The sequence below is a fragment of the Canis lupus genome, chromosome 5 (assembly GCF_003254725.2).
Source record: "Canis lupus dingo isolate Sandy chromosome 5, ASM325472v2, whole genome shotgun sequence".
Classification (NCBI taxonomy): Eukaryota; Metazoa; Chordata; class Mammalia; order Carnivora; family Canidae; genus Canis; species Canis lupus.
The window spans coordinates 59,965,678-59,989,670 of record NC_064247.1 but is presented as its reverse complement, the minus strand read 5'-3'; the positions used below and the strand labels follow the sequence as shown (position 1 = coordinate 59,989,670).

At 50.6% G+C, this 23,993-nt stretch overlaps 1 protein-coding gene across 13 annotated transcripts in view; it reads left to right on the top strand.

Annotated features, from left to right (window-relative positions):
• Positions 1–23,993, top strand: part of NPHP4 (nephrocystin 4) — a 130,589-nt gene that overhangs the window by 81,484 nt on the left and 25,112 nt on the right. For all 13 annotated transcript variants that reach the window (XR_007410882.1, XR_007410881.1, XM_049110531.1 and 10 more), the window contains 4 exons: positions 11,213–11,373; positions 14,250–14,427; positions 19,823–19,948; positions 22,475–22,686. Coding sequence is in view for 11 of the 13 variants with exons in the window: in XM_049110531.1 (XP_048966488.1) it covers positions 11,213–11,373; positions 14,250–14,427; positions 19,823–19,948; positions 22,475–22,686 (677 nt within the window). In the remaining 2 variants the exon portion in view is untranslated. The remainder of the gene's footprint in view (positions 1–11,212; positions 11,374–14,249; positions 14,428–19,822; positions 19,949–22,474; positions 22,687–23,993) is intronic.

The window sequence follows — 23,993 nt, the reverse complement described above, 5'->3', positions numbered from 1 at the left end:
TAATCTTATAAAACCTATAGAACCAATTTAGAGGATGTGCATTCTTTCCAAGCACGCTTGAGACTAATTTACAAGAACTGATCAGTCACGTATACGTGTGCATGTTTTAGGCCACCGTGCAGGCATCACCATGTTCCAGGAGACCAGTATCTGATCTGAATGGCATGACATTCTCTGACTGTAATACCACATGTCAGAAATCAACCACTCCCTCCCCTAAAAAGGCTCCGAACTGCTAGTTTTTTTTTTTTTAATTTTAAAGCATACTTTTATTTATTCTGTGGGTCAATGAAGAAATCAAAATAAGAATGGTTATTGAAAACGGTATCACAAAATCATGTTGCAAATATTGCAAAACAAATGAGATCCAGGTAAAATGTTATTTATAGGGAAATTTACAGCTTTAAGTGCTTGTATTGGGAAAGAAGAAAGTATTTTTAAAAATTCTGATCTAATTGTTCAACTCAAGAAGTTTGAAGAAAACAACCAGAACAAATTCAATATAAGTAGAAGGAGAGAAATTTTAAAATAAGCATAAATGCTTAGAAAACAGGTAGTAGACAGAGTCTGTCTGGGCTTGGGGTAGGGGAGTCATAAGTACAGCAGGTTATGCTGTTGTCCCTTGTCCAAGGTCAGAATCAGTCAAGAGGGTCAGAGCTATTGCAGGCACTGGTCAGCCCAAGAGTTGGGTGTGCTTGCTGGTGCTCACCTCATCAGATGGGCTTTGCTGCCGACAGAGGTAGGACCACCTGGCCACAGACCCTGGGGTAGAGCCCTTGATTCCTGCAGATAAATCTGGAAAGAGAGAGGAGATGGGGGCACAGCTCAGGCCCTGTTCCTTCTCCCAAACCCTCCAGCCCATGAGCTGCTTTTGGTCTGGGAGAGGCACGTGCTGGGCAGAGGGTGACTGTAGGGGGTCCCCACTACATGAAGTGTGTGGCCAGCTAAGGATGCTCTCTTGCAATACTCTAGGTTTTCTTTTCTCAACTCCCTGGGTTTCCTAACAATCCTGGGACCACTTGTCCCAAACCAACTGCCTTCCCTTTGCTGATGCTCCTGGGGACCATTGGTGGACAGTTTAGCTCATGCCCTCAGAAGGCTCTGAAATGGATCAGAATAGTGCATCGATTTCAAGGCTCCCAGGCACCTTTGCTGAGAAACTGTCTCCTCTTTCATTTCCTGTTCCCAGCCCCATCTATCTGCTCTATCTGGAGTGGTTCACCAGAGGTTCTGTGATGAGGTTAAATGAATAGTGTTCAGGTAATTTAATTCAAAAGGCCAACCATGGAGAGGTACTCCTGATTCAAATATAAATCCTTTCCATTAGGAATTTCCCAGAGAGAAATTAGTCCAAAAATTAAATTTCCTTGTAAGTTGAAGTCCAAAGAAATTAAACTCCAAAATCACATTTTGTCATTATTGGATTAAGACTCGAAGTCCAAAAACCTTAAGTTGAAGTCCAAAACAAGTTCTTTTCAGTGTCTTACCTGATGAGGCTCAGCCAAAGGTCCACCACCCCACTGCCTGGGCACCTGGCTGGGGCTAGGCTTCCTCCAGCAGCCCCAGCTCAGGTCCCCATAGCTCAGTGCCTAGCCCCACTAGAGTCTCACTTAGGATGTGTTTTCTTTTGTTAATGAAATGTAACATGCATGCAACACAGTGTTCAGTTCCCCGAATTTTAAAAAATTTATAGATTTTACTTTTTAGAGCAGTTTCAGGTTTATGGAGAAATTGAGCTGGGGGTACAGAGTTCCCATCCACCCCTTGCCCCAGAAGTTCCCCTAGTTGCTGAACCAGTGTTGATGCTTTGTTGTTAGCTAAAGCTCAGAGTTCACAAGGCTTATTCTCGGTGGTGTACCTTCTATGGATTTTGACAAATGCCGAGCATCTGTATCCCTGTGCAATATCGTAGAGAATAATTTCACCACCCAAATATGCCCTGAGCTCCACCTCTTTGCCCCGTCACCCCCTCCTCTGTCCTCATTGTTTTGGGATGTTATACACTTGGAATTATATAGTATATAGCTTGTCCCGACTGGCTTCTTTCACTTAGTAGTACACATTTGAGACTCTTCCATGTCTTTTTGTGGCTTGGTAGCTCATTTCTTTTTAGTGCTGAATAATACTCCACTGTCTAGATGGACATCCATTCGCTTACTTACTGAAGGGCATCTTCGTTGCTTCCAGTTTTTGGTGATTATGACTAGAGCAATCATGGACATTTTTGCTCAGGATCTTGTGTAGACATAAATTTTCAACTCCTTTGGGTAACATCTAGAAGGATGGCTGCATGGTTGTATGGTAAGAGTATGTTTGGTTTTGTAGGAGACTGCCCAACTGTCTTCCCGAGTGGCTGTGCCATGTTGCATTTCTGCCAGCAGTGAGTGAGCGTCCCTGCTATCCCACATCCTCCCAGCATTTGGTGTTGATGGCGTTCTGGATTGTGCCCATTCTCATATGTACATGGTGACATCTCACTGTTGTTTTTATTTCCATTTCCCTGATGACGTGTGATGTGGAGCATCTTCTCATGGGCTTGCTTGCCATGAGTCTTTCTTTGGGGAGGTGTCTGTTCAGATATTTTACCTGTTTGTAGAACGGATTTTCTTATTGTATTTTTTAAGAGATCCTTCTTATATTTTGCCTGCCTGCACTATTATCAGATGTGTGCTTTGCGAATATCTTCTCCCAGCTTGTGGCTCATCTTTTTCACGGTCTTACCAGTGTCTTTCGGAGGGCAGAGGTTTGTAATTTTAATGGAGTCCAATTTATCAATTATTTCTGTCATGGATCGTTCGTGTCTTTGGTGTTAGAGGTAAACACTCGTCACCACACCTGGAATTTTGTCCTCTACTTTCTTTCAAGAGTATCTAAGTTTTGTGTTTCAAATTTGGGTCTGTGACCCATTTTGAGTTAATTTTTATAACAGCTGTAACTTGTACACAGTGAACACATCTGTGTGATCACCAGCCCACTCAGATAGGGCCGCAGACCCATCCCCAGGCCTCTCCCAGCCTTCTCCTTTCCCACCATCGGTGGCTTCCCCAGGGGTGACCACTCTTTGAATTCTGGCCCTGTAGACCAGTGCACCTGCAGTTTTGAACTGAAATAGGATCATCTTGCGTGTGCCTTTCCCAGTCTTACTTCCACTGGATATTGTGTCTATGAGGTCCACGCATGTTGTTGTGTGGGGCAGTAGTTTGTCCTTTATCTTGGCTGTATAGAAGTCTCTGAGTATTGCACACCATTTATCTGATTGGTTGTCCATAGACATTTGTATTGTTCCCAGCTTGTTTCTTTTTTTTTTTTTTTTAATATTTATTTATTTATGATAGTCACAGAGAGAGGGAGAGAGAGAGAGAGAGAGAAGCAGAGACATAGGCAGAGGGAGAAGCAGGCTCCATGCACCGGGAGCCCGACGTGGGACTCGATCCCGGGTTTCCAGGATCGCGCCCTGGGCCAAAGGCAGGCGCCAAACCGCTGTGCCACCCAGGGATCCCCCTGTTCCCAGCTTATTTCTTTTGAATAATGCTGTGGTGAGCATTCTTCTGGTGCATATGTGCCTGCACTGGTGTTGGGGGTGTGCCCAGGAGTGAAATTGCTATAGGGTCCCACATGTTCATCTTTACTCAATTTGCCAAGCAGTTTCTCCCAGGGCACATCTGCTGGAGTAGATCTGGTCCAGCAGGAGATGTGGTGGCCTCCTGAACAGAAGCTTCTGGAACCTGCCGCCCTGGGTCTGGTGGCCTCTGCCCGAGGCTCCTGTTTCTTGGTGTTCCTGGTTGTGAGTAGAATTGTTTCTTGTTATCTCCTCTCCTTAGGACTGGGGTGTGCCCCTAGGGCTTCCATGCTCGCTGGTGCCCCTGCTCCTTCCAGGGGTCCAGGTGTTAGTGGGCCGTCCTCCACACACACGGTACCTTCCTTCCTTTCGTGTCTTTTGCTTTCAGGCCTGGAGTTGGATTTTTCTAACTTGTTCCTCCTGGTGTTTCAGTGACCTTCCTTATTACCAAGGGCGCTGGAGTCATTGAGCTGTCATCTGAGAGACCCCCCTCCCCCCTGGGCTAAAGTCTCATCTGGGGCTTGCCAGTCCTCCTCTGGGTCCATCTGGTGCTGCCTTGCCTGCTTTTTCTTCGGTGGATCTCCGCATCCAGTCCCATGTCCTCTGCCATGGAGATCGTGTCTAGGCTATTGGACATGCTTGAGAGTTAACTGTTCATCTTTTTCCCTCAATCATTTGAAAGTCAGTAGCAGGTGAGGTGATGGTTTGCCTCTGAACATAGCAACAGGCTCTATTGAAAACCAGCCTCCATCATACTGACAATGAGCGGGATCTCACTGTTTCCTTTCCTGGTTTTTCCTTGTATGTTTGTGACAGTGACTTTTTCACTCCAACATTCAGTCTGGGTCCTGGGTTGTGCTGGGAGTTACCTCCCCAAGCTCCTTTCATCTGGAATAGTCCCCTGCATTCTCTCTCCAGGGACAGTGGCCATTGGAAGGTACCAGACCAATTGTCACATAGAACGTCGCTCATTCTGTGTGCATCTGCTGGTTTCTCCCCGAAGGGCTTGTGCACGGGCAGGTAGGGCTGACACTCCCCCGGGCCTGGATTTCATCAGCAGTGTGGAAGTCAGGCCTCTTATTCTCAGGGCACTGGCTCCATCTACCCCTCATCCCTCTGGGGGGCAGGGGGCCATTCCCCTTGGCTCTCAGCATGGACTACTCAGGCCAGTCATTAGCTCCATGTGAATATCCACCCAACAACCTTTTACCCACTTCTTTACGTCCTGGGCCAGGTCTTTTTTTAAAAATATTTTATTTATTTATTCATGAGAGACACAGAGAGAGAGAGGCAGAGACACAGACAGAGGGAGAAGCAGGCTCCACGCAGGGAGCCCGATGTGGGACTTGATCCCGGGACTTCAGGATCGCGCCCTGGGACAAAGGCAGACACTAAACTGCTGAGCCACCCAGGGATCCCCTGGGCCAGGTCTTTAATTGGAATTTGCAATGGTAATTTTTCTTAATTTGTCATTTGGTTTCCCTTTATTCACTGACATTCTTTTATTAAAAAACCAGTTTTCCCTTATCAACCAAGAGTGAACTATGTATACATCCTCCAAAACAGAGCAAATGTTTGATACTTTCCCTTTAATTTCCAGTTTTCAGAGTCAGAAGCTGTGACAGTTACTCTGGTGGTAACAATTGAGGTTTTATATGTCTTTTTTCTTTGTTTCTTGTGTTGGCTTTGGAATCACTCTGATATCTATTCACTGTGATATATTCATTACTACTACTTCCCCTCTGTTTGGCTGCTGGTGGCCTGGTTAACCTAGGAGCCTGGGCATGGCCTTGCCTTCTGGGTGGCCCAGCATCCTCGGCTCCTGTGGACTTCCTCTGCCTTTGACCTGGACCAGCCGCTTCTCCTGCATGGGATTTGCTTTTGGAGACTGAGGGCTGGGCTACTTTTGGTCCTGCATGGCCTTGCTTCCAGGCCTTTCCCTGGGCAGGGCTGGAGAATATATATTCAAACATGAGTTCACATTGATATTTCTAATTCAGATTTAGGGTTTTTTCCTTAATTTATTTTTATCTTTTCCATCTTATACTGAAAATCATGCTTCCTGATCATATGGCTTGCTTTCCTTATGATTTCTATAATGTACTTTTAGAATTTCATTGCCAGTGTTACTGCTAAGGGCACGCGTGCTGAGTGAAGAGGGTTGAGGTTTCTGGCATTCTCTAGGGCGGAACCACATCCCGCTGGGGACATAGTTAGTTCAGCATGTCAGAATCCCTGCAGCTCATGCTTTCCTCTGTGGAGCTGTTACCAATTTGATATTCAGTCAGATTCATTTATTTCAATTTGTTATCAATTTTTTATTGGCTTTCTTTCCCTTCTGGTATAATTTCTTGGAATATTTACATGGCTCACAGTCTAAAACCGTTGTACCCTCTAGACCATGTGCCCCCTGCAGGGCCTCCTGGAGGTAACCAGGCTTCCAGTTTCTGGCTTCTCCTTCTGATGTTTCTGTTTGTTTCAGCAAGTAAGCAAATGTATTTTTATTTCTCCTTATTTCCTTATTCAATAGATAGCATACCAAATATGCTCTTTTATCACTTTGCTTTTTTCCATTAACATTCTGTCCTGAGCTTGACTCCATGTGGGGACCCCCTGCACTGTTTTCACAGCTACATCGTCTGGCACTGGGCGTGTGCCCTGTGATTGATTCAGGTCAACCTCCTTCTGATGGACGTTCAGGCTGCTTTCAGGCTTTGAGTTTCAGATAATGTAGTAGCTTGTAACCTTGTTTATATGTTCTCTGTGTGTGGACATGTGTTTGGGGGGCGTTACTAACAATCAGATTGTAGCCGTCAGCTACTCCCCTGTCATTCGATGGCCTTCCAAGCTCCGCTTGCAGCGCATGGGGCTGCCTATTTCCTCAGGGCTTTGCCCACAAAATGTGGCATAAACTTCGGGATTTGTATAATCTGATCGATGTGAGATAGATCTTAATGAAGTTTTAGTTTGCATTTCTCTTATAATGAGTGAAATTGAGCATCTTGGATATTTGTCTATCTGCAAACCTCTATTCATATTTTTTCCCATTTTTTAAATCCAATTCTTGTTCTGTCCTCTATTTTGGGAAGTCTGTTTCTTGGGGAGATTAGCTATTACTTGTGATATAAATTGGAAATATGTTCTCCTGTTTTGGTCATTTTTACTTTGCTCTTGGTGTGTTTTGCTATGTAAAGTTTTATTTTTAAAGATTTTTTTTAAAAGATTTTATTTATTTATTCATGAGAGACAGAGAGAGAGAGAGAGAGAGGGGCAGAGACACAGGCAGAGGGAGAAGCAGGCTCCATGCAGGGAGCCCCATGTGGGACTCGATCCCAGGTCTCCAGGATCACACCCTGGGCTGAACGCAAGCGCTAAACCTTTGAGTCACCCAGGGATCCCAAGATTTTTATTTTTAAGTAATCTCTCCATCCAGGGTAGGGCTCAAAACCACAACCCTGAGACTGAGACTTGCAGGTACCCCATAAAATTTTGCTGTTATGCCATTTAATGTGGTGGTCTTTAGTTTTATTGCTTCTAAATTCCTGAGTCATGGATGCGAAGGTGTTCTCCTTGGTTCATAAAGAGATCCACACACGTTTTCTCCAGGGGCCTTATAGGTTTCATTTTTTACATGAGACTTCTGGTCCATTTGTAGTTTGTCCTGTTGTGCTATGGAACATAGGAGTCCAGGTTTATCTTTTTTTTCAAACGTCTGTTCTTTTGACCCAGTGCCATTTATTAGAAGAAAGTCCATCTTTTTCTAAAGTGACTTGAGAGCCACCCTTACCTTATACCCTTTTTTTATGGCTCAGATTTATTTCTGGATTTTATATTTTGTTTCATTAGACCAGAGGTTGGCAGACTGATTTCTGTTAAGGGCCAGATAGTAAATATTTCAGACTTTCTGGGTTATATATGTTCTCTCTGGAATCTTCTTTTTTAACAACCCTTTAAAAATGTGAAAGCTCTTCTTAGCTTACAGCTGAATCAGCCTATGGGCTGTGGTTTGCCAAGCTCTGCATTAGACCACCTGTCCACTCAGTGGGTGTGCTGTGGAGCTAGAGGTGCAACTTTGCTCTTACAGCTTTCCCTCCACTCCACCATGCTCTTCTTCCCTGCAGCCCCACCACCACCCCACATTCTGGCTGGGTTGGTTTTCCATGTGAAACTGTTTGCCCTTTATGGGGGTTCTGCTGAATCCAGGTTAACCTCGGGAGAACTGCCCTAATGGGACATGGGACAGGGATATGGGCATCCTCTCATGTCCTCACTCCTGCTTCCCTGACTCTCCAAAGACACATTCATGCAGGTTTTGCTCTTTTCTTATTTTCTAACCAATTAAAATTCATCTTTATCTTTCTTGCCTTTTTTTTTTTTTTGTATTCTTCAGTGTTATTTTTCTAATTTGAGTTGCTTAATTCACTTACTTTAATTCTTTTGTTTTTGTGGATGCAAAGTATTCAAGGCTATGAATTTTCCTTTGATTACAGCTTTATGCTTTGGTGATTCAGATAAGTAGTATTTTCATTATTCTGTAGAAAATCTGTTTGGATTTTTTTTTTAAGATTTTATTTATTTATTCATGAGAGACAGAGAGAGAGGCAGAGGCAGAGGCAGAGGAGGAAGCAGGCTCCATGCAGGGAGTCTGATGTGGGACTCGATTCCAGGTCTCCAGAATTGCACCCTGGGCTGAAGGTGGTGCTAAACCGCTGAGCCACCTGGGCTGCCCTGGAGTTTGTTTTCCATTTGACATCAAGTTATTTAAAAGTAAGCTGTAAATTAGTTTTTAAAAAATTGTTTCCAGTTTCTAATTTGTTGCATTGTATTCAGAGAATATTGTTTGTGTTATTTTCACCTTCTGGAGCATATTCAGGTTTTCTTCGTGGCCAGGTATATAGTTAATTTTTATTAATGTTCCAGATAGACTCGAAAGATATATTCAATGTTAGCAGGGAATGGTGTCATATGTACATGTATACGCTCTATGTGATGGATTATCTTGGCTGGCCTTCCATGCTGTTGTTTATTGCCCTCTTGGCCTGCCCTGAAACAAAGTGATTAGTTGATCTCTCCTATTATTATGTTTTTATCTGTTTCTCCTTGCGTCTCTAGATTTTTGCTTTGTCATATGGTGTGTAGATATTCCCAGCTGCTGTATATTCATTGTGGATTCATTGTGGATTGTAGACCATAGTGGTATAAAGTGCCTGTCATCTGTGAAAGTTGTGGATGCCTTCGCAGAGTAGGGGTGTTTGTGGGTCATGAAGGAGAGATGGAGACTGAGGACCATCCAACCGGAGGAAGAGTACCTACCACACTTGGATGTGGGGGTGTGGCTGGACTGAGGCTCAGAATGGAGCCAGCTGGGCTGGGGCTTGGTGTTTGAGAGGGGGTGAGGGAGGTAAGCTTGGGAACCTGAGTGGACCCTGGGGAGGTGCCACTGCCCCTGAGGTCTGTCTTGTGTGAGTAGATGGTCAGTATCATTGCTCACTTCTGAGCAGGATGGAGGACACAGGGTTCCCTTTGTGGATGCTTTGGCTGTGTAGTGGGATGGACTGCAGGGAGTGTGGACCTCAGGGAAGGCCACTGAGGAGCCGGTTGTCAGAGCTGGATAGAAGTAAAGGGGCCCAAGCCTGTGGCAGGAGGAACTGGGAGCCTCCAGCATGAGAGCCCTGAGGCTGGGCCCAGACCAGGATGGCCCCCACAGCCCCACATGCCTCCCCCAGGTACTCAGCACGCCATTAGCTCTGGGCTGAGTGTGTTATCCTGTGACCATGAGCTCCATCAGGTGGGGACCCTCCCTGTCCGTCCTTCTCTCTCAAGTTATCCCTGCGTGGTGCTTGGTGCACATGCTGGGGGCACTGCAGTTATTTGATGAGTGTGAGTTAATGGTGTGCCAAAGGGCCAGGCAGCTGAGTGGATGCAGTGGTGGTGGAACGGGAGCCAGCCTAGCATGGGCGTTGCAAGGGTCTGGTGCCAAGGAAGTACTTTGGGACGATGTAACAAGGAGCTGGTGTGGGAAGGATGGAGGGTCCATCTGGGACATGCGTCACTGGGGAGCAGGTAGAACTCTGGATGGAGGGTCTGTGGATCTGGGCGATGCTGGAGGTGGAGTATGGAGCTCCCAAGGCTGGTGTCTGTAGGCATCGTTTGGGAAGTTGGCCCACAGAGGTCAAACCTGTTCTGTCTCCTCGAATCAGAAGTATGACCAGTGTAGAAGCCAGTGGCTGAGCTCTTCCTTCTCCTGCAGCCCAGGTGGGCCTGGTATGGGGTGCCATACCATTCGGGCCATGAGCAGGGTCTTGGGTGTTTATAGGTCTTTGTCTGGTCCTCACCATGCATCTAAGGAGCCAGCCTTGGCTCCCATTATTTAGGCGGTGTCCTGAGAATGACCAGTTGTCACAGGCCACTTTAGGTCTCAGCTGGTGGGTGGCACTGGGGCAAGGGTGGTAGGTGTCCTTGGCCTCCATTGGCCCTGTGACTTTTGTCTGGTCACTGGATATGTGATACTAAGGACTGGCCTGCCGCTGCATGATGTCATTACCACCCCCTCTCTGAGCCTTTTTCCTGATTCCTTATTGCTGGGCTCCCTTAATGAGGTGTCCCTGTGAATTCTCACTGTGGTCGGAGCCAGGCCTATGGCAACTGGTCCTGGCTTAGTCCCGTAGGCCCATGCGAGGCCCTCAGTGGTGCTGTGTCCCATCCCAACCCGCTTCCCTCCTTCAACTAGAAGCACTGTTCTAGTCTTGAGAGGAGAGGGGACGTTCATGACTGTGTGCCCCCCACCCCCACCCCGCTCCCCAGGGGCTGAGGTGGCTAGAGGCAGAGACTGACTTGGGTCGCGCTTCCCAATGCTGACTAAACATGGTAGTATTCTACTCGTCAGAGGCTCTGAAAATATTTTTTTTTTAAGATTTTATTTATTTATTTATTCATGAGAGACACACAGAGAGAGGCAGAGACATAGGCAGAGGAAAAAGCAGGCTCCATGCAGGGAGCCCAATGTGGGACTCTATCCTGGGACCCCGGTATCATGACCTGAGCCAAAGACAGATGCTCAACCGCTGAGGCACCCAGGTGCCCCTGAAAATAGGTTATTGATGGGAAGGGGGAAATGTTTAACTAATGATTTTAGTGGTGTTTTTGTCAGTTTAGAATCGAGGGTGATGCCACCTGGAGAAGCTGTCTCAGAGATGACCTGGTAGTGGCCGCTGGGGGGTGCTGTGTGAGGGCAGCTCAGCCTGACCTTAGCCTGAGCTCCATGTGTGTGCGCGTGCGCTCATGTGTGCTGTCCCACTTTTGACGGCAGACCATGTTTCCCCTTAAACCCTGCACACAGAATAATGACCTCCCTGGGCAGCCCCGTCAGGATATCTGTCCCCATTCAGGATAGACTGTTTCACAAGATTCTTCCCTGGGGTATTCTGGGAGGAGTTCATTGTATGTATTGGAAAGAAATGTAGACTTCTGCATACGACTCTGTATTTTGTAAATGTGGATGTTTTATGATATTTTTGATTAATGTGTTTATTAAACTGTAGTTATGACGGAAGCAGAAATTAGTGATTGTGACCACAGCAGGAGTCTCTTCAAAATGTGAAGATGATAATGACTCAAATCACTTTTGGGCTCATTCGGGGCCTCTCTGAACAGGGACACCTGGCTTTCAACTCAAGTACCTGGTGGAACCTGGGTTCCTGAAACCCGGAGAACAGCGCTGGTTCACCCACTACATGGCTGCTCAGACCCTCCAGATCGACATCTGGGATGGAGACTCCTTGCTGCTCGTGGGATCTGCGGCCGTCCAGATGAAGGTGGCAGTGCTCTGCAGCGGGCTGGTTAGGGTGGGGTGTCCCTCCTGGGGGGGGGAGGGGTCTGCTCAGTTGCTGGTTCTCGTCCAGTGTGGGCTGTCATCTGATGTCTTTGTTCATAAAGTCCGTCCTTCCCCAAAGGAAAAGATTTTCCCAGAGTCTCAGCTGTGTAATGCGAGATTATTCCTCAGTCATCAGCTCCTCCTACAGACTGACCACAGGTGCAGTCCCCTTCTGCCTCTGCCCCCCACCAGTGAGAGCAGGGGCCTGGCCCACAGAGGGTAGGATGAGTCATCGATTGGGTGTGCAGAGATCACCTGGTGCCTGCTATCTGTTACTTCAACTCTGCTTTTCTAATTGTAATTAGAATCTAATTCTTTCTCTAATTGTGCTTTCCATCTTCCTCCTACACTAAAACCTAAATCCATATGTTAATTTAAGATTCTTCCTGGGGCTTCTACCCAGAGGGTCAGTGTAATTACACCGCAGCTCCTGGGCTAGGGACTGGGGACGCGATGTCCCGGCTGTGGGACGGAGGTGGGAGAGGACACAGCTTCCCCTCTTCCCTCTGAGGGCTAACCTGGATTGTACCATCCCTCCTCCACCCGATTCAGTGTCTACCCCTCAGGAGTGATGCCCCCAGGGGAGCAGGAGGAGTGAGGGCAGGGGTCCCCCGTGGTGAGCACCCAGTAGATATTGGCTGATGTTCTCATTCCTCACCCTGGTCCCTTGGGCCTTTCTGGGTCACCGTGCAACTCCAGGGGGTCATCGTGGCCATTGCTTGTCTGTCTCTGATGCTGGCTGGTGAAAGTTCTAGAGGGTAGGAATGGGACTGCTCTTCATCTTCAGTGCAGTCATGACCCCCACAGTGGGCATGGTGCTGTGTAGCTGGGAATGAGCAAATGGAAGGAGCATTGAGGGGATGGGGGTGGGGGGAAGGGTGAGGAATGGAGGGAGGAGGGAGTGAGGGAGGAGAGAAAAGAGGGAGGAGGGAGAGGAAGGATAGAGGAAGGAGGGATGGAGGGAGGAAAAACGGGAGGAGGGAGTGGAGGGATAAACAGAGGAGGGATGGAAGGAGGAGGGAGTGGGGGAGGAGGGATGAGAGATAGATGGAGGAGGAGGGATGGATGGAGGAGAGATGGAGGGAAGAGGGAGGGTGAATGGAGGGAGGATGGAATGAGGGGAGGGAGTGGAGGGATAGAGGGAGGAGGGATGGAGAGAGGAGGGAAGGTGGATGGAGGGAGTGAAGGGAGGAAGGAATGGGGGAGGAGGGATGGGGAGGCATAGAGGGAGGAGGGAGTGGGGGAAGTGGGAGTGGAGGGAAGAGGGAGGTAGGAGTGGGGGGAGGAAGGGCACTGCAGGGGCAGAGAGGAGCCCATGTTACCTTGGGACCCGCTGTGGCTCCTGCCTCATCCCTTGCGGAGCCCGGTGTCCCTGTGTCCCTGGAGATGACGTTACTCTAGATTGTCCTCCACAAAGAGCCCCTGAAACAAATGCTGTTGTGATTATTGACACTTAACTTGGATAAACTAAAATTAAATTTTACTTTTTAAAAATAAGGTCTTTACCTTAATAATTTATATAGAAGAGATGGGAGATGAGGTAAGAAGAGAGAACCGCCTGTTAACTCCAGGTGCTGAACTAGCTGTGTGCCTTGGGTAGGCACATTTTCTGGAAGGTATGGATACACTAGGACTCGTCTCACTTGCTCTCGTTGCTGGGCACTGAGTGATTTTTTTTTCCCCATGAGCAATGTTGCAGTGAACATCTGGACGTACATTTTGCCCAATCTTCAGCTCATTCCCAAGGCTACAAGGGTGTTGTTAGGACAATAGTGACAGTTGCCACGGCATCTGATTGCTCTTGAACTTCGTGGACGGTGTCCTCAGCCCAGTTGTACTGCACTGTCTTCATGTGCTGCTGAGAGACAGGCCCACGGTCACGCGGACCACAGCAGACCCAGCCTTTTAGCCCAGTTCTGACTTGGAAGCTTGTGCTTATTACCGTCACTCTCTGCCCTCCCCAGATGAGAACTCATCAGAAGTGTGGTTCTGAGTCAGAGGTGTGCCTGTGTGGGAGGTTCGGCACGCAGAGTAGGCGGGTGGGTGGCTGGGGAGTCCGGCCAGGTCCTCATCCTCCTGAAGCAACCAGAAGCTGCCAGAGCCACTACAGAGGGGTCATTTGGGGCACTTCCACTCCCAGAGCTGGGCATGTTTGCTGTAGTAGAAGTGCAAGAATTCCAGAAGTTGGGATGCTTGTCTGACCTCCACATGCCCATTTGTGAGTGGGAAGCACTAGTTGAAAGGTCAGGTGATTTTCCCAAGGCCTCCCAGGAAGAGGCCATTGCAGGCCTCACTATGACTTAGGCTCAGGCAGGGCACTGAGGGGTGAACTGGATTAGCAGAAAGCACTGGGTTTAGGAGGCCTGTCCTGGATCTGCTCTTGCCGGCTCTGACCAACCTGGGCCTTATGTGGACCTCCACAACCAGGCCTCACCTGTCTTTCAGCCATGCTGAAGCCTGATGCTCCTGGCCCCGGGTGTGGGGGGTCTGCTCTGTACCCTGGGCCTAGTGTGCCCTTAGCATCCCCGGCCTGGTTCATACCTCCTTCTTGAAGCTCTCACTGACTGGGAGATGGGGTCTGCTCAGCATTCCCAGCCTTCTCCTATTGCTCATTTCCCATTGTTCTCCCCATAGAAGGGGTTCCAGGAGGGTGGCTGCCAGGCCTGTTTGTGCATCCATGATATTTTCTCAGTGGGTGAATTGGGGTGCACTTAATTGAAGAATTTGTGGGAAAGACCCAATATCAAGAGTGTAGATTTTCAGTAGAAGATGGGCTCTACCTTGGCTACCCTCTGACTGGTGCCTTTTTCTCTGCAGCATCTCCTCCGCCAAGGCCGGCCGGCTGTGCAGGTCCTGCATGAGCTTGAGGTCGTGGCGACTGAATATGAACAGGATGTGGTGGTGAGTGGAGATGTGACCAGATTTGGCTGTGTCAAGCCCATCGGTGTCTACACAGTGGTAAAGGGCTGGCTGCACCTGACGTTGGCCAACGTGGGTAAGAGTCCCTGGCAGCTTTACCTGGTCTTATGCTGTCTCCTGGGTGGCCCCTCATTTTCCCAGTTGGTGCATGAGCTCCCTCAGGGCAGTGGTCCTATTGTGGGCATCATATGATCAACCGGAATTCAGAAAAACTCTTACTATTTGACTACTGAGCATCTGTCCTTGATCATATGGCATCTGTCCTTGGCCACTGAACATCTGTCCTTCACTACTTGGCCTGCCCTTGACCACTGAGCATCTGTCCTTGACCATGAGCACCTGTCCTTGACCACTGAGCATCTGTCCTTGACTACTGGACCTGTCTTTGACCACTAGATCTGTCCTTGACCCCTGAGCCTGTCTTGGCACTAGTTGTTTGGTGTTCTTGGTTTCTGATCAGGACTTGGAATCATTAGTCATCTCAGTCTTGTCCACATTTTGTTTCTTGGTGTTGTCTATGTGACATCTCTATGAAAATCCTCAGATAAAATGACTGGTTCCAGGAGAGATTTTCATCTAGATTATGAGCCTACTTCATCATAGGACAGGAAAGCAAAATGTTTCTCAACTTTGATGCAGCTTGGGCATAAGGGAACAGAGAAACACACTTCTTTAGAGCCTATACTCTGACCATACATATAATGATGTCTGAGGGTCACTCTTCAGACACTGAGTGCAGCCCTGTGCGCTGTTGTTCACATGCCTGGGGCAGGGTATGGGGCTGGCTGTGGCTACAGTGGAGTTGGCTGGCCATTCTGGGGGCTCCACGGAGGTCCTGATCGACAGGGGATATGGGGCCTGAGATGTCTTCCTGTGCTTCCCACTGGGTAGGGGCCTGGAGTGAGCCCCTGTGGGGCCAGGGGACAAGCCCACTCAGTCTCTCTTGAGGAGACTATGGAAGGATTGAGGTTTTTTGGGGTGAAATGGAAAGCAGGACGAAACCAAGCCATTTGAGGTTTCTGGAGCCATGTCTGTCTAGATGAGACTCAAACCTCTCATGGTTTATGGGGGAATTTTCCATTCCTCAAAGCCCAGGCTGGCTTTAAAGCCTGGAGCCCCATGGGCCACATGCACTCGTGCGGGCAGCTTGGAGGCGGGCAGGCTGGGGCGGCCGCAGCAGCAGGAGGTGTGCATACTCGTTAAGTTAGGCTGGAGGTTTCTGCCTGCTTGTTGACAATTGTAAGATCCGAGGCCGCCTTGAAAACAGACAATATGGAAACAGCAAAACTCAATTAGGTTCTGGAGAAAAAAAGGAACTGTATGTGAGAAGCAGACATCATTCAGAAGCTCCTATGAGTGAGGGAGCTGCAAGAAGCGTTCTGCTTCTGAGATTGCATTGGTTATTTTTATATTTATTCACAGCCCACAAATGTGCAGTGACTCCGCGCTTTAAATCTTATCTTCAGAAGAAAGATTAGCTCTATTATACGTTATCTTAAATTGTCATTTCCATACTTTGCCTGCAAGGGAGCGATAGCGCACGGGGGAGAGTCAGAGACACCCGCCCAGAGGCGCCAAAGCGGAGGGGGATTGACAAAGGACGAGCGCGAGCAGCTCACTGTCCATACAGCCATGGTCTGGTTTCCTCTGTAAATTTTGCATTTTTTGAAAAAAAATACAAAAAACAAAAAATGGCATTGTGTCTTGTATTTCTTTTTTAAAACTGGGTGTTTAGAACCAAGCAGCAGGTGCAGGCCTGCATATTGGATGAGGCTGTGTGAGCTTCAGGGGACAGAAGCAGGGTCAGGACAGCATCATGGGCCTGGCGTGGCCTTGCCTTGGACGGCGCTCCATGGCTCTGCACTCCCAGTGTATGCTGTCAAGTGTGAGGCTGCAGAACGAGGTGCCCTCTCTGAGCCCAGATCTCCCATGAATCTGCCATAGGAAGGGGGCGGCGGGGTGCTTGTGCCTGGTGGCTTCTAGGTTCCGCGATGGTCCCTGCAGACAAGACTGCAGTGTCTCTGGTGCTTTTCTGTCCCCGGGATCCCGGTGTGGCTGTGGTTCATCGGGGAGCTATTGTCACTTGTATCTGCAGCCCTTCCAGGGCTCCTCAGGGGAGCAAGGGGCTGCCCTGACCCCTGGCACCATATTCTCAGGGTTGAAGGAGAGCTGGGTGGTGTGGACAGGGAGCCTGGGTTTGGGGTCAGACGGGGTGATGTGCTCTGCTGCCACCGTGGAATGAAGGTAGCTGCACAGCTGAGTCAGGAACCCTGCTCATCTGGAGGGAGTCTCCGCTCCCACAGCAAATGTGTGGGTCCCCAGCTTAACCCCGGTGTCATGGAAGGGTAAGAAAGCCCACAGCAACTTGAGATTGCAGATGGTGCCCTGAAGAAGTGAGCACCTTCACCACATCCAGGCCCAGAGTAAGCATGTGTATGTTGCCCTGATCTAGCTTATTGTGCAGCCTTCCATACGAACCCACGCTCTGAGTGCAAATACTGTTAGAGGAAACTGTGACACTCAGGGATGGCCCTTGTCTGTCTGGAGGGGACTACATGGTCCTGCTGGTCCCACATGCTGCGATGACAGCCGTGAGTCCTGAGAGCCTGGGCTCTGACAATGCCGGCCATGCACCCCGGTTGTGTGCCCTGGCAGTGCACCCGTCTGCACCAGATCCGGATCTGCAGCCATTTCCCTGGTTCCTGTCCCTCCCCCTAGAGCTGTTGCCTGCTAAGGGTAGGCTGCGTGCATTTCAGCTTGACATGGTGAATGCCTCCCTGCCTGTGCTTCAGGGAAGGCTATGGAGGGTCCCCAGGTTCCCACAGGTGTGGCATGAATCCGCTGTCCCCAACAGTGAGTGGAGGTGGTATGTGCCCCCTGCCAGGTGACAGATGGAGCCGGTCCTCAGGGTGGGATGGAGAGCTTGCAGGCCCTGTTTGCCCTCACTGGGAAGAAGCAGCTGAGAGCCAGGAGCAGGGACTGTCTCTGAGCTCATGGCAGGAACTGAGTGCAGCTGGGGCCAGATGGTGCTTTGTTCCCCTCTCACCTGGAAATCAGGGTAGGACCAGAGCAAGTAGTGTCAGTGCTGGGACTTGGGCCCTGGCACTAGCTGGCTGTCTCCTGCCCACTTAGCCAGGCTCTCTGTCCCTGCCTGTCCACCTACTGGCTTGTCTGTCCCCCTAGGGACCTGGGGGCTTTCTCAGGGACATCCTGGTTCCTGCTGTGATGCTCACCCAGCAGCAGCCACAGTGACCTGGCCTGGTGATGAGAGGTTCATGAATGGGTGGATGAGCAAGTATGAGAGCCTGTCTTGCCTTGAATTCTGCTCCTCTTGGGCTTCAGGTGACAAAGCAGGCCCCGAGGTGTGAGCAGCTGATCCCAGTGAAGGGGTGTTAACACCAGGCTCGACTCTTGGGGACGAGCTTTATTACCTTGTGATGCTGAGATGACCATGTTTGGCAGAAGACACTGCAGCCCCTGCATCTGGAGGGGAAGAGCAGAGAAGCAGCTGTGGGTGGGTGGCGGGCAGACCCCTGTGGAGAAGTGTTCCGTGCTTCTCAACAGAGCAGAGGCTGAGAACATCTGGGCTCAAGAAGCTTGTTCTCAAGACACAGGGCTAGAGGGAGGGGTGGGAGTGGCTGACAGGGTGTCTGCCCGGAAGTCTGGGCCTGCAGGTCCAAGTGTATGCTGTACATATAGAGCCGACGTCCAGGTAGGGGCAGAAGAGCAAGAGACCAGGCTGGCACCGAGGTTACCCTAGGCAGAGACCCCAGGTAGGATGGTCACTGGCCACAGTGGCCAGGCAGGTAAGGAACCTGCTACAGAGGAGACAGGCCTGCCATCTGGAGTCTCATGGCGAACCTGGGCTTTGGAGCCGACTTCTCTGCCTGTGGTGGGTGGGTGCTTGGGCTCCGTGCTTCCCCATTCCCGGAGTGTGGTGCTGTGTCAGGGAAGGCCCTCGACAGTGGTCTTCCTGACGGGGAGCGTGGATGACAGCTGATGCTCTGGCACTTGCCAGGGCTACTGGCTGAGCTGTGAACACCATTTAGCAGGCAGAAGGGCAGATAACCAGGAGTGGCTCTTGTTGCAGGAAGGCTGGGGGAAGGCCAGCCTGATTTGAGATGCTCAGAAAACGCTCAAGATGACCAAGGGAGTTTGAAAATGATGAGAATGGAAGTCCCTAGGGGAGGACTCTGCTCACCTGTTTGTGGCCAGGCTTTAAGCCATGCCAAGTAAATCACTTCTTGGTTTGGCCAGAGGTGGTGTCAGTCTCTCATTTTTGAATCCAGCATTTTCCACAATGCCAAGGGACGGTCAGCTGTCACACCCATGTCTTGGGGGGCTCCAGCTGCCATTCCCTGGGGTCTGCAGGGGCGGCCCCCATTGGCAGCAGGGCAGAGACCTCCCTGGCAGCATAGGCATTCCCTTCCCCAGCTCAGCTCAGAACCAGTCGGGAGGAAGACATTTCTGCTAGGCAGCTGGATATGAAAATGTCACCTTGGTCACCACTGCTGAGGACCAGCCCACGGCTGTGATGGGGGGCTTGCTCTTGCACCCAGACTGTCCCACAGGACAGAGGCAGAGGCGGATGAAGCTGAGCAGGGCAGAGTGGAGGCCAGGTGGGAGGAGACGCAGAGAGGCGGGAGACGAGCACCCAGGGGAAGGGGTACCTGTTCTAATAGCTCCCAGAAAGATCACCACCATCCTGCTGGAATCATGGAAGCCCACAGCATGAGCATTTGTGTTTGGAACTTGGGTTCATTTTGGAATCTGACTTCAGCTGTGCTCTTGGGAGTCATGTCCACAGAGAGAGGTCACGGGTCCTGAGGGTATGATTCTGTCCTCCTAGGAGAGGCATTTCTTCAGGCAAACAGTTCTTATCCCCTGAGCCTTGCACATGTTGGCTGGTTAGTGGGACACTGCTTCCCGTTCAGCCGGGGCAGGTGTGCTGTGTGCTCTGCCTCTGGACTTGTGCTTGGCCCTCTAGGCTGCATGCTTCTCTCCAAGGCTTCTGTGTGAAAACAGCTCCTGAAGATTCTAGCTTGCAGAGGCTCTTTTACCTTCAAGTATGTTTAAAGTCAGACATTTGCGGACATGCCCAAGGGCCTTCCATGAGCAGGGTGACATTGGAAAGGCTGGCGTGGGAATGTGTGAGCTGCCCCACGTCGCAGGGCTGCTAGGCTGCTCCAGAGACCAGGAACTGAGTGTGTGTGAAAAAGTGTCCTGAGTACCTGCAGCCTTAACCCCCGTGGGAAAGCAGACACCACTGCCCATGTACGAGAGGACCCGCCTGCCCGTCACCTCTCAACTGCCAAGCAGACTCAGAACCAGAGTGCAGTTTTGGGGTGTTAGCAGGCCAGGGGGTATGGACAGGCCCTTGGAAACCCAGAACTCCCTCCAGGGGACATGGATGTGTCCCATCACACTTCTTTTTGGTGTTAATACCTTATACTGGGATGTTTTTAATTTAGGTCATGTGTGTGAGCAGAGAGTGAGAGATTCCAGCTCATTGCCACCTTCCAGGTCACGGGTCATTTCGAATGATGGAGCCAGACACTTCGAGGGAGGCAGTCTCATCTCGCGCGGGGGTCCGAGATGTGAGTGGGGAGCAGGGTTGGGGTAGGTGGGCCATGTGTAGCTGTGATTGACATGGGGGTGGGGTGGAGTAAGAGGTGGAAGGCTGCGTGTGTGTCTGTGTGCATGCAGGTACACGTGTGATCTGGGGACGGGAGTGGGGGCTGTTGTGTCCAGCTCAGCGCCCTGCCTCAGTGGCCCCTTGGGCTGGGTGGGTTAAGCATGTGTGTCATACCCGGGACACTCTAGAGCGGGCTCTGTGGAAGCTGTCTGGGCTGACAATAATCCTTCGAGGGGATCGGTTTTTGGTTAGCTGCCCATCTGCAGGGGAGCAAAAAATGAAGAAAAGGTTAGGATGAACAAACACTGGTTTTTAAAAACCGATTTGAAGTCCCTATGTTGGGGTGAGGAGGAGTAAACCAGTCACGGAGCCTGAGAGATAAAGGCCTGGGCTTGCAGAATTTCACAGCAGGGGGCATCCAAAGATTTACATCCCATTAAATGACCCAAAGTAGTTGTAGGTAGGATGCAAAGTGGGGTGTGCCCTTTGGGTCTTTTGGGTAGTGTCACCATGTTGCAGGCCATCTCATGTGGATCTGCAGCTACCTCGAGCTTCCTGTGTTGATGGTCCTCAGATACTGTTGTCCTTGAACCTGTCTGCCCAGGGAGGGGAGGCCCCTGGACGTGGCTGGTGAGAGCCGCGAGGCCTCCAGGACCCCACGAGAGTTCTCTGAAACTCCAGCCCAGACTTTGTGGGTGCTCAAATGTTCTTCTGGGAGATGGCCCTGGAGGCTCAGATGCTCAGACGGGCCTAAGGTCCATGATCCCGGCAGGCTGAGAGTCTGTTCTCCTGTTTAGTGTTAAGGAAACCAAGGCAGAGACGGTCAGGTGACTTGCCTAATTGTGTGGCAGAGGGAGGTGAACTTGGGTGAGAATCTGGATTTCCCACTTTGGGGCCAGGGCCCATCCATCCCTGGCTGTCCCAAGAACAGGCAGGGAGTATTTGTGAAAGCCACGGCCTCAGGGCCCAGCAGGTCAGGGGCTCTGCCCGAAATGCAGGGTGCTGTAACCTGTGAGGGTTTGTTGAGAGAATTGAGTCTCTGGAGTCATTGGTTCCTCTCTCCCTGTTTGGTCAAAGACAGAGGCTGGGGTGCTCCATCAGAGAGCCTGTCTTCCCCCACAGGGCAGGCTTGGCAAGTAGGAAGTTGTACAGAGTTTTAGAAAGTGCTTCCAGGCTCTGAGCAGTGTGGAGATTTCATTTCTGATTTTGTTAGAGCAGAGTGATGCAATCTGACATGTGAGCTCCTTGGCTTACCCCTAGCCTTGCTTGTCTCCTGCCCTGGCCCCTTCCCCCGGGCCTCTCAAACCCAACCTAGGCGGGGTTGCCCACTCAGCATGCTTGCACCTGAGACGTGAAAACAGTCTTTTTGGGGTGGCATTTTACTTGTCTAAACTGACTCATGGTATCTGAAAAGCAGTTGAACAGCTTTAAAATGGTGGTGAGGAACATGGAAATAGCACTTGTTGTTCCATGTGACAGAGGACGAGGTGGGCGAGCCCGGGGGAAGGACTGCTTTACCACCACATGGAGCCTTCAGTAGGAGGCTGGAGATGCGGTGACCATGTGCAACCCCTTGGCAGATTCAGGACGGCAACCCATTTCCTGTAGGCACTGCTGGTACCTCAGGGTCAGGAAGGGCCAGTGCTAAGTTGGGGTGCACCTTCTGCCTGCCTGCACTGGCTTGAGTGGTGGTCTGTGAATCTCGTGTGTCAGCTTGTGACATGGCCATGTGCCGCGTGTGGCTTCATCACCTGAAGAAAATGCAGCTCCTCTGCCTGCTGGTGTCTGGCCTGCTTCAGCTTCTGTTTGCCCACATGGCTTTTGTGTGTGTCCAGGATTTGAGCATAGTCTCCCAGAGGAGTCAGTGCCAGGGGGCCAGGCTGTCTAGAGGCAGCTGGTGGCAGAGACAGGGGCATGAGCTTGGGAGCCAGGCCTAGTCTGGACCCCACCCCCCTGAGCTGCTCAGGGGGCTTCAGGCCAAGTGAGCAGCTCATCAGAGCCCCTGACTCCTGACCTGAGCACACGAGTGCGTCTGAGGCCCTGGTGGGGCCGTGGGCCTGATTGCTCAGTGGTGCCTGTATCAGGAGGCTCTCGCTGGTGGGGGCTTTTGTGAGCACGGTCGGTGGTCCTGGGTGAGGGTGACAGGGCTAGTGGTCCTGGGTCAGGGTGGCAAGGCCCTTGGGAATCCAGAAAGCATCAGCTTCTAGAACACTGACTTTTTTTTTTCCTCTGGAAAGTTATCCAATGGTGTATGAATTTGTCTCTAAGGATCAGAATCCTTTTATTTGAAAGGCTGGTAAAGGGGGGGGACACTGTATAGACCAGGCTATAGGATTACCATCTTTATCAGCATCTTAGAAGGTGCAGGAAAGGGCAGGTTGCCTGCTGAGCTCCCTCCTTGGGTGAGGTGGCTGGAAGCTTGTTGCCAGGTCTGTTTAAAGAATGTAGACTCTGCCTTAACCTCTTGTTCTCTCTTTGAACCTTCTAGCAGTAAAAAATGTTGTCCAAGCACAGAAGCTGGCTGACGTGGACCGTGAGCTGGCCGCCATGCTGTTCACCCACATGCAACATGGGAGCAAGGGGCCCCAAGGTGCTTGCCGTGAGGGGGATGCCGTCCGCAGGCGCAAGCTGGAGCGGATGAGGTCCGTGCGCCTTCAAGAGTCCAGAGGAGAGCTCAGCTGCTGGGGGGCCAGCATGTTGGTGAGGGCTCCATCCGCCTCCCCTCTGCCCCCGGGTGTCCCCGTGCAGAGCCACAGTCATTGTGAATGAAAGCAGCCTGTGCTCTCTCTTCTCTTCCCCTGTGGCTCGCTCTCTCTCTCCCAAATCCTACTTGTGGAATGTATGGGAAACGGACCCTCTCAGCCACCAAGGGAGGTTTTCCTTTTTTTTTTTTTTTTTTAAAGATTATGTATTCATGAGACCGGGGGGGGGGGGGGGGGGAGGGGGGCAGAGACATAGGCAGAGAGAGAAGCAGGCTCCATGCAGGGAGCCTAATGTGGGACTTGATCCTGGGACTCCAGGATTACTCCCTGAGCTGAAGGCAGGTGCTCAACCACTGAGCCACCCAGGCATCCCCCAAGCAACGTTTTCAAGTCTGGAGAGTTTTTACAAAAGCCGATTCTTGGCTCTACCCCAGGGAATTCTGTGTCCAGTTTGCTGCACCTGGGTCTTTACCTGGGCTATTAAGAAAGCTCAGCAGGGGATTCTGAGGGTCCCCCAGGTTTGGGGTCAGTGCTGTGAATGCCTTCCGTATCATGAATTATCAGTGCAAATCAAGTAACCATTCTGACTGGAAAAATTCCCATTTTTGGCTAAAAAACTAAAGAAGACCCTACCATATTTACAGCTTAGATGTGGGAGGAGAGGGTGGTTGTACCTGATGGTTTTATGGAATCAAGAAGCCACACGGGTGAGGATCACACTTTACATTAGGGCAGGCAGATATCTGAATAGAGGCAAAACCTGCTCGGCCCTTCGTGCTCACAGCAGCTGGGGAGGCTTCCTGCTGTCAGGTGCTCCTCAAAGAGAGCCAGGCAGCTGCTGAGGGTGAGGCCCCTGGGGCTAGTGGCCCCAGAGACCCCTAGGCAATGCTGCCCCCACCCCCACCCCCGGGCTCCCCAGCAGCCCCGCCTTGGAGGGTGGTGGGCCCAGCACCCTGCCAGTCCTTGATGAGTTTGGTGCTGGTGTCCTGACGATTCTTACCTTGGTGGGCTTCCTCCTGTTGATGTGTCCTGGTAGAGATTCTGCAGCTCGCAGCCCTCATTCTGATGACAGCAGTGAATTGGGAAGTAATTGGATTTCTAAATACAAGGAAATGTTCCACTAAATTCTCATGATATTCTGGGTCAGCGGCCTGGAGAATTTAAGGTGAAAGTGACTTGTTTTTATGGAGGAGATGGTGGTTTCTCCGCACCTAGAGCTCTCTCAGCCTTCAGGAGAGTTTGGGAATTTACGCGGTCAGTTGGCCCTCCGGGAGCTGGAAGTGGTGCTCAGCCTCTGGCTGGTCC